Source organism: Lissotriton vulgaris, chromosome 5, assembly GCF_964263255.1.
Source record: "Lissotriton vulgaris chromosome 5, aLisVul1.2, whole genome shotgun sequence".
NCBI lineage: Eukaryota > Metazoa > Chordata > Amphibia > Caudata > Salamandridae > Lissotriton > Lissotriton vulgaris.
Window position 1 is genome coordinate 217124972 of NC_141693.1, and position 13717 is coordinate 217138688.

Consider the following 13717-nt stretch of genomic DNA (forward strand, 5'->3'; position numbering starts at 1 on the left):
GTATATCTTTAAGCCGTTCCTGAACATGCTCTGGGACAAAGCCATCACACAACCACGCCTGGCGGCGTATGGCAACCGTACTGGCCATAGTACGACCCACCGTGTCTGCGGTGTCCGTGGCAGACCGAATTGAAAAGTGCTCCATATCATGGCCATCACTGATTCGGCGGGCCAGAACAGCAAGGAGGGGAGTAGCCGGTCAACAGCGCCCCAAAAGGCAAATGTAGCCCAAGGAAATACACAAAACGTGTTGAGGGACCGGAGTCCCGAGCTGGCGGATACAAACACATCGCAGCCATATGACTCCAACCACCGAGACTCCGAGAGTGGGAGGATGCAACGGAACATAAGTCACAGGGAGAGCTGCCTGAAGCACACGTCCCATAACTCCTGGATGGAGGTTCAAACAGGCGGGGTCAGAGGGAGCCGGACGATGTGCCACAGCACGATCCACAGGTCACCCGAGGAGGGCCATGCCCACGTTCAGAGAAGGATGTCAAACAATGACTCCGCAAAAGGTAACAATGGTACCATGTTCCCCGTGCCCTGGTGGAGAATATCCAGCAAAGGCTCCAAAGGACTAGCGACTGAAAGCGGCTCCATCCTTAAAATGTCTGCAGCCCTGCAAACAGCCCTGACAAACGTCCCACTCGCCTCCGTGGCACCGCAAGGCGGTGAAAGCAAGTCATCAGTAGGTGATGGACACAAGCTAAACCGGCCAATTAATAGAGGCTCAGCAGCAAGATGAGTAGGCCAATGCTCCACTGGGGCCTGCTCTGGAGAGCAGTGAAATGACTCAGGGGGTGGAGAACCCATCGGGACCACATCGTCCACCACCAAAGCTGGAGACAGTACCGGCGTAGAGGTGACATTTAGCCGGCACCGGAGACCTCTGTAGATGCCCCGACTGGCGGAGTGGAGCAAGCGTCTGCGACCTCCGAAAATGCCTCAACGGGCCTAGTCGAGCCGGTGACCTCCGAAAAGTTGTCGACCCCTCGAGCGGAGCAGGTGAGCTCGAAGAGGCCTCGAGTCGAGCTGGCGACCTCCAAAAAGGCCTCGACTCGAGCTGGCGACCTCCGAAGAGGCCTCGACTCCTCGAGTTGAAACAGCGTCAGTGACCTCCGAAAAGATCCCGTCCGAGACGAGCCGGCGTCGGCGACCTCCGAAAAGGCCTGGATCGCAAGTATTCGGACCGGCATAGGCTCAACATTCCCCGAGGTGGAAACCTGCGGGAGAGAGTACGCCGAAGCGGTGTCCTGTACCGCGCCACAGCCACCTCCAGCGACGCCGCAAGTTGCCTTGGAAGGCTGTGCGATAGCGAAATGGAAGGGCTAGACGTTGTGGGATGCCCCTCCAGGCCTTGTGCCGACGTTGCGGCGACTCTGGATTCCAAGTCAGGGCACTCGGTTGGAGCCGAGGGTAAACTCACCGGCGGTGTCCCAACCCGAGTCCCTACCCCCCCTATGGGGCCCGGAGGCGCACCAGGAAGGAAGTACAATGCTTACCTGAGGTAGGCGAATGACTGCGACGGTCCGGAACCTCCCTCTCCGTGTGGACGACTCTGCTGGAGAAGGAGAAGTGCGTTGCGAGGGGTCCTTCCGGGACATCCAAGCAGACTGCAGCTTCATGCGCCGTTCCCGCAGTGATTGGCGGCCATCGTCGAACCGAGTCATGGTGCTCTCCCAAGCACCATATACAGAGTTCGTGAGGGTCCATCGCCGACATCTGTTGTGACGGTTTGAAGCACACAAAGTGCATCGACACACTGTTCCTGGACGCGAAAGGCATCAAAAAGGCCTTTAAAAAACAATAACAGGCCGGAGGTATTACTTTTCCGGATCCGCGTTGTGATGTGGAAAAGAAGAAAAACTGATGGCAGCACGCCGGTAGGGGCTTATATGACCCCATTAATGTCACTTCCGTGGACGACTTTAGGATGGAGCAGGGAGACGCCGCCTCCCGACGTGCAGAGGTATTGCTGGGGAAAAAGCTTTTCTGGACCCAGTCTGACGCCTGGGGGGATATTCTAAGTTAAGGAATCTGCGGCTAGATGTCTCCATCAGATTACCTGAATTCTTCAAGATAACCTGTTTACATAAAGCTAGTGAAATTGTGCTTTTTCCCAATGCACATCTATACAAAGAAAACACAGTCATTTGATCACTATTTGTAGCAACCTCATCCAAGAACGACGCTTCTTCTTGAGACCACTTTTTAATATCTGTAAGATACGGACCTGCAGGCAAGCAGTGCTCGCCTGCTTCAAAGGCGATAATATTCAACTGAGCTGCCGAATGGTAAAATTCCTTGAAACAGCTGAGGCCCGCTTCAAAACTCTGAAGGAAACAAACAAAATCTAGTAGTACCGTAAAAGGACTAAAGGATGAACCCAACGGTACCCCTGAAGACCAAGGTCTAGCACGAAACCTTGACTCTGCCTAACATCGACTATCACTGAATATACAATAGGGACACCCCGAACTGCTATCACAATTTAACCATTCTCTCTTGCACACTGGCACTTTATTCTATTTCTCCTTGGCCGGCATCGAGGACGAATTTATTGCTTAACTTTTTATGATAAACAGGCCGTCAAACATGATGTTCCGCTTATTTTAATCTTGTTGCTGCTACCTTACCATGTTTTTTATGGATAAAACCATTGTCTTAACACGCACAAATTTCACTCCAGTTTTATTAACTGATTCTTCTTTCTCTTATATTGTAAAGGTTTTAAATAACCATGCACAATAAAGTATCCATCTATCCCTGTCAATGCACAACTATACTAAACCTGCAATTCTGAGTTAAAAGCCAGAAAAAGTGACGGTTACATGTAATCACCGTCTCCTCAACTTACCTTTGCCCTAAGCCGGATGACCAATCAAGAGATAAAGCCAGACAATCGGGGCCCAGTTCCACGCTGCACATCGCATCCAGCCGACAGCTCTCCTACTGAGGAAAAGAGTAATTTATCAGAAAAGCTGTAATTAGCCTGCAATGCAAACAATACGAATGTCATACAAATCCCTTCTCCCATCACCTAGATTAGTAGGTTGATGATTCTGCCACTCCATTGTTACACTGGTGAAAAATACCAGTGATTTGTGTATGGATTTTAATTTTCTTGATCTTTTCCTTTGGTCCCAACACTCAAGAACAAAACAAACAAGGGCCATTTATCAAAGGAAAACAATATGTGTAAAAACATCTTAATGAAAACGATCCATGAATTTGTCATGTAAAATCTTTGTGCACGTCATATAATGTTGCATATCCCTATAAGCCCACAAGCAGTGAGTTCTATTTACATATATTCAAAACCCAAGACAAACAGTGATTACGTAAAGTCGTATTTCTGATATGCTCTCTATTCTGCAAGTGAGTTCAAATATAAAGTTCTAATAATATTCATGTTCCATAAGTCCAAAAACAGTGAATTAAGAGGAAGCCTGCTAAGTAATGATTGAAAAAAGAGGTTTTACCTTTGTTACACTGTCAATCCAAATGGCTCTTGCTGACAGCTAATGGTTCTTTTTAATGCCATTCGATAGCTAATATCCTCTCATTTATGCAATACCCAACGCATACAAACAACAGCTCTTTCGGATGAGTTTGTATACACACCTATATACACACACATATGCTTTACTATAATGCTATGAATGCGAATGTACAGATCGATTTTAAGTGGGCAGCAAACCCCCTCTTTCGTTTTTTTCTTAAATTGCTTAATGGATTTGCGGAGCCTCGTGGTGACTGTGCTTTACAAATACACAGAACATAAGAAAATTGGATACACAGTACCAAACACAAGCTTCTCAGTGTGGTACAGCAAGTCAAGGGCACCCTTCACACACACGTGCAAAAACCGCAAATACTGATCCAGACACAAACAAACCCCCCCCCCCCACACACCCACACCCCCCCTTTCAATAAAAAACGAAATTTAATTTCAACCCCTAGACCAGCCCTGATCTCTTGCAGGGAAACAAAAGGCAGACTTTGACCTATTCACAGCCTGCAGCTCCACATAGTGGCTTAATGATTTGATGTCGCCCCCCTATAAACTTTGGAAAGCTCCTGTGTTAACAGATATTTGGAAAAGTCCTGCAGCCACCACTGAGCTATGAATGATTAATTTAGACACACACGACATATAACCAAGCTTCATCAGGGTCGATCATCCTTATTTCTTCAAGTAACTGTCCTCCCAATCCGCCATTAGGATTCTATTTAACAATTATTTTAGCTTGCTACCTCTCATCAAATCCATCAAATAACGCTACCTTCCTGATGCATGTGCATCAGTAAGGATTTATCAAACGACTTCCTCATCCACATTTTAAGGCAAAGCACACCCGAACGTGCCCAACAGCCCTTGCTGCCTGCCCCCCTGCTGGCTACATCCGCACCCAACATAACTCCACTTATTCCTGCGACAAACCTATGAGTTGGTCATCCCCATCATTCTGCTCTACCTTTGCCTGTCACTTGAGCTCCTCAACAGCTACACCTTCTAGCCCTTATTTGTACATCCCCTGTGCCCGCTGCACAATTCCTCCACACTCCTCTACCATCCATGCTCAGCTAGCCTGGTTCATGGATCCACAAACCACCACCAAACCACTCTGGAGCCAGCTGGACGTTACTCTTATAAAATTACCTACCCCCTGAACTTAGCAAAAAAACAGCCAAATCCCTAAAACACAGACTCTTCAAATCTCATCCTTGAAACTCTCGTCTCTGACCCAGATTTTTGTACAAATACAAGAGCTATAATTAGTGACCCTATTTTGTACACAAAAAGATGGGCACAATGAAGAAAAGCTCTCCTCTCTCTAATAGTGATCTCCACAAAAAGAAAAATGTCCCATGGTCTCAAACGGTTGGTATCCCCTTCTGTGTCATGCAGAGCAGCTGTCTCCATCACCATCTACAACAATGGTATTCTCCTCATCCAGTCATCAGATCACCACCTTAAACTATTGGAGGTCTGATTCCTCCTTCGTTCCACCAAACACTGTGGACCTCACTAATTCACCTACTTCACCTGGGGATAGACACCACTGCCACCCACACTAGATTGAGCCCGACCCCACAGCCAGTGCTATTACTTCAGATTTACATAACCAAGTTACCAACTCCCTCGCCCAGACCACAGCTTACCTCCCACCTGACTCAACCTATGTCTCTCCAGAATGCTGATCCCCCAACATTTAATAGCACACCATTATCAAGCCGGCTCACCCATATAGTGGGTTCTCCCTCCAACGTCATTCTTACTCCTACCGACAGCCCACACTCTCCATGAGGGAGATATTGTTGACCTTATTCTCACACATGATCTTGACCTGCTAATCCGGACTGAAACTTGGCTACATGACTCCTCTGCTCCTTTCCTTGACATACTAGACCCTCCTAACTATGGCATTACTAGATTAGCTAGACTCAGAAGACCAGGTGGAGGCATCGTCTGCATTTACAATATCAGCCTATCAGTTAAACATGCACAAACTCCGTTCTAGCCACCTGTGAATACCTTTGCCTCGATATTTCTTGCAATAGCAGACACTTATGCAAACTACACACGACCCCCCCCCCCCCCCCCCCAACCTTCCCCAAGGAGACAATCTAGGTTTCATGGAACAAATTATGGAAACCATTGTAACAAATGCTGGCATACATTGTACACAAATCTTCCTCAGAGACTTCAAACTCTACTGGAACGATCTAAACGATCCCGCAATTAACAGTTTTAAAACCTTCCTTGCTGACCTTAACCTGACCCAATTTTGCGACAGACCCACACACAACAGAGTTTCAACGTACGATCTTATTGCAAAGCCCAATGTAATTCATCTTGAATCTATCTTCCCCTGTGACTAGTACGATCATCACCGCATCACATTCGTCATCAGGGAGGCGGTGACAAATAACACAGGCCAATCAAGGAAACCCAGACTCTTAGTCTGGTTCAACCAGACATCACCTTGGACAGATGGGAGACACATATTCCATATCACTTTTTACAGAAATATAAATATAAATAAGATCCCTTTTTGATCAAGAAAAGTGACGTCGAAATATATATTTACGCTCTTGTCTTACATTGTCTTGCCATTTTATTTGAGTTGGCTTAAAGGAATTCTCAGGTCAAGCAAAGATCATGAACATAGCGGAGTTCTGAAGAAGTCCGTATGAGGACGAAACGCGTCAGCGATCTTGAACTTTAACTATTGAAAATAAGAATAAAGAACATTCACATCTACAATCAACACTCACAAGTGTTTTTCTTATCTTTGTTTGGGAATATTTTGATATTCTGCTCATTTGTTGTCTTTTTGCATTTTTTGGATCACTGATAAATTCCTTTTACATAAATGTACATGCTTGAATGCCGGGCCACCCTTTACTTAATTTGCTCTAATGGTACTCGTGTCACTTTCTTTTTGGGACATATAGAGGTCATGTTCCAGGCCCCTTTGCACCATTGGATTACGTAATAGATTTTGCCTAGATAAGGTATCTTTGACTGGTGCGGGATTCTTAGCCAAGACTCTCCTCTCTTTTGAATTTATCAATCATAAAGAACTGACCTCTCTTACCACAACATCCTGCCTCCTCCTGGAGAGATGGCAGATGCCCTTGATCTTACAAATCAATACACTCGCTCCATGGGGACTGTCCTTGACGTGGTCACTCCACTACAACTAAAGAGTGTCCGCAAAAGATTCCAAACCATGGTAAACCAGTAGCCTCAATACAGAAAGTGGAGTGGTGTGGCTCACTGGTTAGAGGCGGCAGACCCGTAAGCAGAGAACGGCCCGGGACCAGGGTTCAATTCCGGACGTGGCAGGGTCGTGGACCAGGGTCAAAAAACGGACTCGATAATTCTCGCCTCGGTGCCTACTCTAACCAGGGAACACACTCGGCAACTCTGGGCATAAAGCTTGCCTCAACTCTACAACGGCCCCCCATAGACGCCGGGGATGCCTGGTTTCACCTTGGAGATACCCAGAAAGGGACCATCTCACAGGGAAAACCAGGACGGGTTCCCCAGCGGTCTTCAGCGCCAGGATACTCCATGGAGTCGCAGTGCGCTTTACAAGTACACCCACATTTACATTTATTTTATGATCTTCTTGAAGAAGTTGGGAGGTAGAGGGTCATTGAAGTGGTTTGAGCGTTGTTAAAGTATTATGAAAAGTACTTTCTGCAAAGGTTTCGAAAGAGTTCCATGAGGCTTTGTTTTTGGGAAGTGCCCATGATACACAAAGGAACAGTAGACCTGGAGGTAGAGAGGATGGTTTGAGGTGGGCAAAGATATTGTTCCACACTTGTCTGCAGATTGTTTATCAAGCTCTGTCTTTTGGAGAAAGAATGAAGCAAAATCCTCTCATTTTGGAAGGAAGCGGAATGGGTGTGTAGTTTTTTACAACATAGGGTGTGGCATATCACTTGCCGGCATCTGAGACGAGACTTAGCTACCAGCACACAATCATGGTAGTTTATTATTGCGCAAACTCGTTTCACTGTTAAGCCACGCATTTCTACGCTCTACCCTGTACATAGATCTCTGTATAACTTGGGACATAGATCTCTGTATAACTTGGGAGACTTTGTATGCGCAAACATTTGGTACCCGTCTTATCTGGGTTTGATAGATCACGGCGGGGAGTCTACAAGTCAATCATCAATTGATGCATAAGAGGTTTAGACCACCTCTTGTCTCCAAGTAAACTCTATTTCATTTCCTTTCGCATTATGAAACCGCTCTTTAAATGTTTTATGACTACCTCTAGAGCGGTGCTCCTTTTACCTGCGCTGCAGCCAGGTGGGGTGAAGCCTCTCAACCAACATATATGGGTGAGTGTATACTAGAGACTGCGTCCTAGTATGAGTGAACATATTGTATTTTCAGTATGATTGAAAACAGGAACAATGTGAATAATATTTGATGTCCATTTGTTTCCTCGTTTGTCTGTCTGTTTGTCTTTCATGTTGGATCCAATGCCACTATGCATTAACAGTATACGGTTGAGCACGCCTGGGACACCCAGGTGATATTTTTTCATTATTTATTAATAAAGCAGTAGTGTATTCCCAACTAGGTCCTGAAGAATGCATTAGAAACTCTTTTCTTGTGAATGCAGAAACATGTCGACCATTTTAAAGTGCGGTTATTATTTAAAACCTGCACCCACACCTGCCTTTTAATCTTAGGGATTGGGGGATATCAATAAAACTCTTTCTCCACCCAATTCACCTAATTTTACTATTACTCCTCACTTTTCACTTTAACCACCATACACTGCTTTTTTCATTAGCCACTTACATTCCTTTCTGTTCTGCCCTCATACCACATTTCGGTCACGGTAACAACTTACTGGCCGTTACGTCTCCTGGGTAAGGAGAACCCAAATGATGACAACAAGGGCGGTACAGTGTGGCTTCTGATGGGAACAATATTTTTCTCCACATACTCTTGAGCCTTGACTTGGCCTGTAATTACCTACTCTCTCTCACTAATGCTGTTCTGTATATCTTGGTATAGTGGTCCTATTTGTCTGACTTACTGTGTAGTTCGAGAGGTCAAAATGTTTTTGTCTCTGGTCACTACTTTATCCTGTAAATTTTCCCGAATAAGATATTGTTATTATTGCTCCACTATCTGGATCTGTAAAGCGCTCCGATACCTGCAAGGGTTATGTTCGACTATATAAAACTATCAAAATAAATAACTAAAAGATTCAGCCCCAGGCTAAAAGACATGGGCTAGGATCTACAGGCTCCCCTCTTTAAACTATTGTGATGCTACCCTGGGCCCTGGCTAACCCCGGGGGGGACGGGGGTGTTGAGAAACACAAGTAAAAAAGAAATATCCAGCGCAAATTTGCATTAAATGTAAAAAACTTAATACATACATGTTTTGCCCCCCCTTGAATTAGAGGAGCCTTGGGACTGGAACCCCCAACCAGGCCTAGGGAGCAGGGTATCCCTACCCTGTCCCCATATATCTATTTTGTATGTTTTTTCCAGGATGCAGGACTTTTCCCGAGTCCTTAAGGTAGCTGCAGCTACATCCTTGTTGATGTGGTGGCAGCAATACAAATCTCGTCCCGAGATCTGTTGGCCCCTATGGTTCCTCCACGGTGTGAATTATACAAGGTTTTAAAGACTTTATTGCTCAAAAATGTACACCAAATCACAAAAAGTATGCTTTCTGGACCAAGATCTAGCTTCCTGACAAATTTGGTATACAGCTCTTCAAAATAAATGGGGAATGGGCAACATATGTTATGGGAACGCCCATTGTACTTGGCCACCGCTTGACTGATAGTACCTTCCTGGAAAGTTTCGGGGTTGAGGTGGAACAACATTTTATTTGGAATGTTTTGTGAAGATTTGTCAAACGGACCTAAAGTTATAAGCAAACCAAAATTGCTTTTTATATGGAAACACAATCATAACTATATAACTATAACTACCCATTGGTAATCACCACTGGTTTATATATTTTATATCAGTATATATCTTTTTACATATTCAAATTAAAAAGAAACGTAGGGTGAAACAGTGGATCTGAAATTGTGTTGGTGTGTAGCATGCAGGCAACGGCAGCCAGTACATACTTGTAGGGCATTACGTCACAACAAAGGCCTCACTTTTTTATTACTAAATCTTACATCCAATTGCTTCCTATTCTCAACTTTCAGGAACAGGTTACCGTACAGTGAACATCTCAAGGTCACTGCTTAAGAAAAAGCTCAAACAGAAGCTAACATGTTGAAAAGGACTTTTTAAATAAAACTTCCTCATTCCTGGATGAAGCTCACAACAGGATAAATCTTACAGAAGCAATATGTGGGTATCCATATGAATTCTACAGATTTTTTTGGGGGGCTAAAAAGGTTTCTTATTACCCTAAGAATGCTGTCTTTGCTCATCTGGAATGAGGATGGATACCCCGTGAAATATAAGCACCTTTTTATCTCATAGGGCATGCAATGGAGCACATTATTCATATTTGATCCATAGCTATCCACCTAGCTATTGAGATTTTGGATGCGTGCTCTCCCTGTAGCATTGTCACTACAGCTACCTGCTGCTGAAAAGTTCTCGCAGCCATATTTCTGTGACGGATCTGTAGAACTGTACCTCGAGCAGCACAAATCCTCTACCTCAGACACTTCTGTTGAGGATGTGGAAAAGGACATCCTTTAAAGAAGGTTGCATTCAGATTCCACTAAATTATTAACATTAGCACGACTGGGGATCACAACCAACCCTCTTTGACTCCAACTCTTGGTTTGATCTCAGTTTAGAAAACTGCTAAAGAGAACTCCTTCACTACTTCACAAAATGAACATCTTGGAATCACAGGATCATCAGGCATAGGAGTCTTTGGACCACAGTACATATGTAGAGACAAATGGAAAAGTCCCTAACTAGGTAATTGAACTCTTCCCAGAGGTGGACATGTTGGGCCCCAGAGGAGTCTAGCTACTTCTATAAATTGATATGTCTATGATAATACCTACTGGAAGTTTGCTACATTACCTGAAATTCAGAGATTGTGTAGTGTTGTAAACCAGATAAAAGATTTGCCAGGCAGGTCTGTGAACAATAAGCTTTCAATCACTGAGTAAGGGAAGTGCTGGAACCCTTGAAAGCAGTGATGGATTGCCACGGCTACAAAACCTTTATGTTCCATTATGGGAGCAGAGTTTAGCCTACAGCATAATACTTACCTCCAATGGAAAACATCCAGTATAGACTTTGACTGGTATATGCAAGCATCTTGGAGGTTTACCAGGTGCCACCCACCCTGTTTCTTGTATGAATGGTCAAGATTTGAATCAATTTAACTGTGAGGCATACCACTATGTAAGGTTTAAGTCAATGATCTGGAACTGGACTGCTTAATCTTCTTGGGTACAATAAACTACTTGGAATAAAATCAGATATTGACAGTTTTTTTTAGGTCAATATCTTAAAAAGATTTTAATTTCCATCAGCGGCTTTTGTGAAGAAATTTGAAAAACTGAGGATATGAAGGAAGAAGTAAAGGAAAATTAAAATCATAACATTCATTTTTATTACGTTCCGAACCTATGAGTCCTCAATATGGAGATTATACTGTAAACTAACACTCTCCCTCCTGTCAGACTGACTTTTTTGGCATCTGGAGTTGCAGGAGCAGATATTGTAATGATTTGCATTAATGATGAAATCTGCATCATTTTATTTGTTGCAGATTGTTTCCCATTGAAGAGCTGTATCACTTTGAAACCCTTAAAGCTCTGGGGAGGCTGGCAAGATCCTTGTTTCTGTGGCGCTAAAGAAATAATACGTACAAGATTTCATTGCTGTAGAACCAGTCAAGTCTGGGACTTTTTCTCATCTGCGACAGGGTGAAAAATAGTTACACACACTCACCAGTTTACGGCAGACTCTGTAGTGTCTGGCATGTCTGTTTAATGGAATGTGTGGTAAAAGTCCCTTTCAGCCTCATGTTTGAAATTTTTGTCAATTGTACAATGCTATAAACTTTATGTAGCTTAAGGAAAGAAAGAGTTTCTACTAAGACAGTATTACCTTGGATTCCTCAGGATTTTGCCTACTTCTCTAGAATAGAAGAAAGAGCAGCTGGCCTTCTCCCTTAATCCACTGCTCCTGTGATAACAGAATAAAACAATGAAAGTACAGTCTTTATAAGTCTAGAATTTGGAAATCCGTGCTTTGATCGGCAGCTTGGAGTTTCATGCAAGTCATGTGAGGAGGTTATGTTTTGATGTCACATGTTGGAGGAGAAATGTGGCTCCTGGCCCCTTCTCTGCGACCCCCCCAGTTCAGGGTCCTGACCAGCTTTCAGGAGTCGACTGTCCTGTAGCTGACGGGGCCAGCGGGGCTGCAGAGTAGCGGAGTGGAGCAACGAGGTGGCAGTGGGCGGCTCAGTAGAGCGGAGCCCCGCCCCTGTGCGTTGTCATGTTGGGATGTGCTAAGGAGCTCCAAGCCACTGGTCTTGTTTTTTGCAACCCGGGAAGCCCACTTTTAAAAAACAAGTATAAAACTGGCCACTTGCTGACACTGCTCCTACTGCCAGTGCCAGCCTGCTTTATCATCCTGCTCACTAATCTGCTCGCCAAACCCCCGCTGTTGCATCATGAACCGGCCAGCGACCCAGCCTAGGACTAGGGACAGTACTTGGTACGGGGGTGAGTGACGATGTCCTTCATTCCTCCCCCTTGCAGTGTGGCAGGTGCCAACAGGAGCCTGCCTCAACCCGAGGTAAGCCGAGGTAGGCACTTGACGTGGCAAGTCACAGGCACTGCAGTGCAGATGCGACCAGCGTTTGGTGGACACAGCTTGCACATGGTACTGACCTGCTACTGCTTGGGCACATATTCAAGCATGCTGTGACAGCCAGACTACAACACAAGTCTGCTTCAAGGCCACAGCAGCTCGCAACCAGATCTAGGACTGCTATTTTCAGAAGCCCGCTCGAACGCCAATCACAATCAAGTAGCTGCTGGGAGGAAGTACAGAGCTCCCTTGTTTGTGCCCAGTTGTCTAAGTACCGATATGAGCCCTTCTCCCTTATTTTCTTCTATCCACATTTGACAAGACATTTCAACACTGCCCCCAAGACAGCGTGCTCATGACCCTCCCTCATTTCCAGCCAAAGTTCATCAGTCAGGGGAGGGGAGGGGAGGTGGCACTGTAGAGGTTTCATTGGCCTCTGGAGAAGTCCCTGAAGGAGGTTCCCCGTGGGATGGCTATGAGGTTGGGTAGGATGAGGAAGGAGCACCTTACTGCGCAGGAAGAACAAGTCAGGCTGTGTGGGAGCCCCCCCAAAAGAGAGGACCCCCCCAGTCTCGCAGCCCTGCCAGCAACGCTTAGCATCCCCCTCCACCATGGTTTTCCACATGGTACCCTGTTTTTAAGTACTTTAAGAGTCTAAAATCAAACAGTGCCTGCGATTATCAACTCTTCTGAGGTTTTCCAAAAAAGTAGTCCACAGCAGACAGAATAGGTGCCCCACAGGAAGCAGGGGTGCCCCTACTAAAAGCGTCATCTAGCGCTAATGAGGAAAGGGCACCCACAATTCAAGATTCAGGCCATAGTGTACCCAGCTCTGACCACACAGCCCACTCCAGACTGTAACGAAGCCACAAGCGGCCTCGTGGCGGACGTGTCGAGGTTGAGACAGCAGAGTCCAAGAAGTTGGCTCCAGCAGGTCTAACTGATCCAAACCAGCTGCCCGGCAACCAGCCTCCTCACTCGGATGGCCAAATCCCCACACAACCTCACACCCATTGTTTCATCAAGTGACTCCCCCTTCGAACTCCCAGAAGCTGTCCCTTTCCTTAAAGGTCCATCGCAAGAAATAACCACATTATCACCCCACTGGGACATAAAAGACCCCTAAATCAGAATCCCCCAATGGATCCGGTACCAAACTAGGAACATAGGGCTAGATGTAGGTAATTCCCATTTACAGACTCTTAAATACCGAATTTTACAGATTCGGTATTTAAGAGTCTGTAAATGGGAAGGGGGCAGATTTAGGTAACTTTAAAATCTGAATTACCGAATCTGTAAAATTCGGTATTTACCGATTCTGTAAATACAGAATCGGTATTTCCCATTGATTCCTATGGGCTTTGAAGCCCAAAGGAATCAATGGGAAATACAGATTCAATAGGTAAAT

General features: G+C 45.3%; 1 protein-coding gene across 3 annotated transcripts in view; it reads right to left on the reverse strand.

Moving 5' to 3' along the window:
• DPH7 (diphthamide biosynthesis 7) overlaps positions 1 to 13717 on the reverse strand; it is a 155570-nt gene that overhangs the window by 46057 nt on the left and 95796 nt on the right. For all 3 annotated transcript variants that reach the window (XM_086921193.1, XM_086921195.1, XM_086921196.1), the window contains one exon: positions 2861 to 2952. In XM_086921193.1, coding sequence (XP_086777319.1) covers positions 2861 to 2952 — 92 coding nt within the window. The remainder of the gene's footprint in view (positions 1 to 2860; positions 2953 to 13717) is intronic.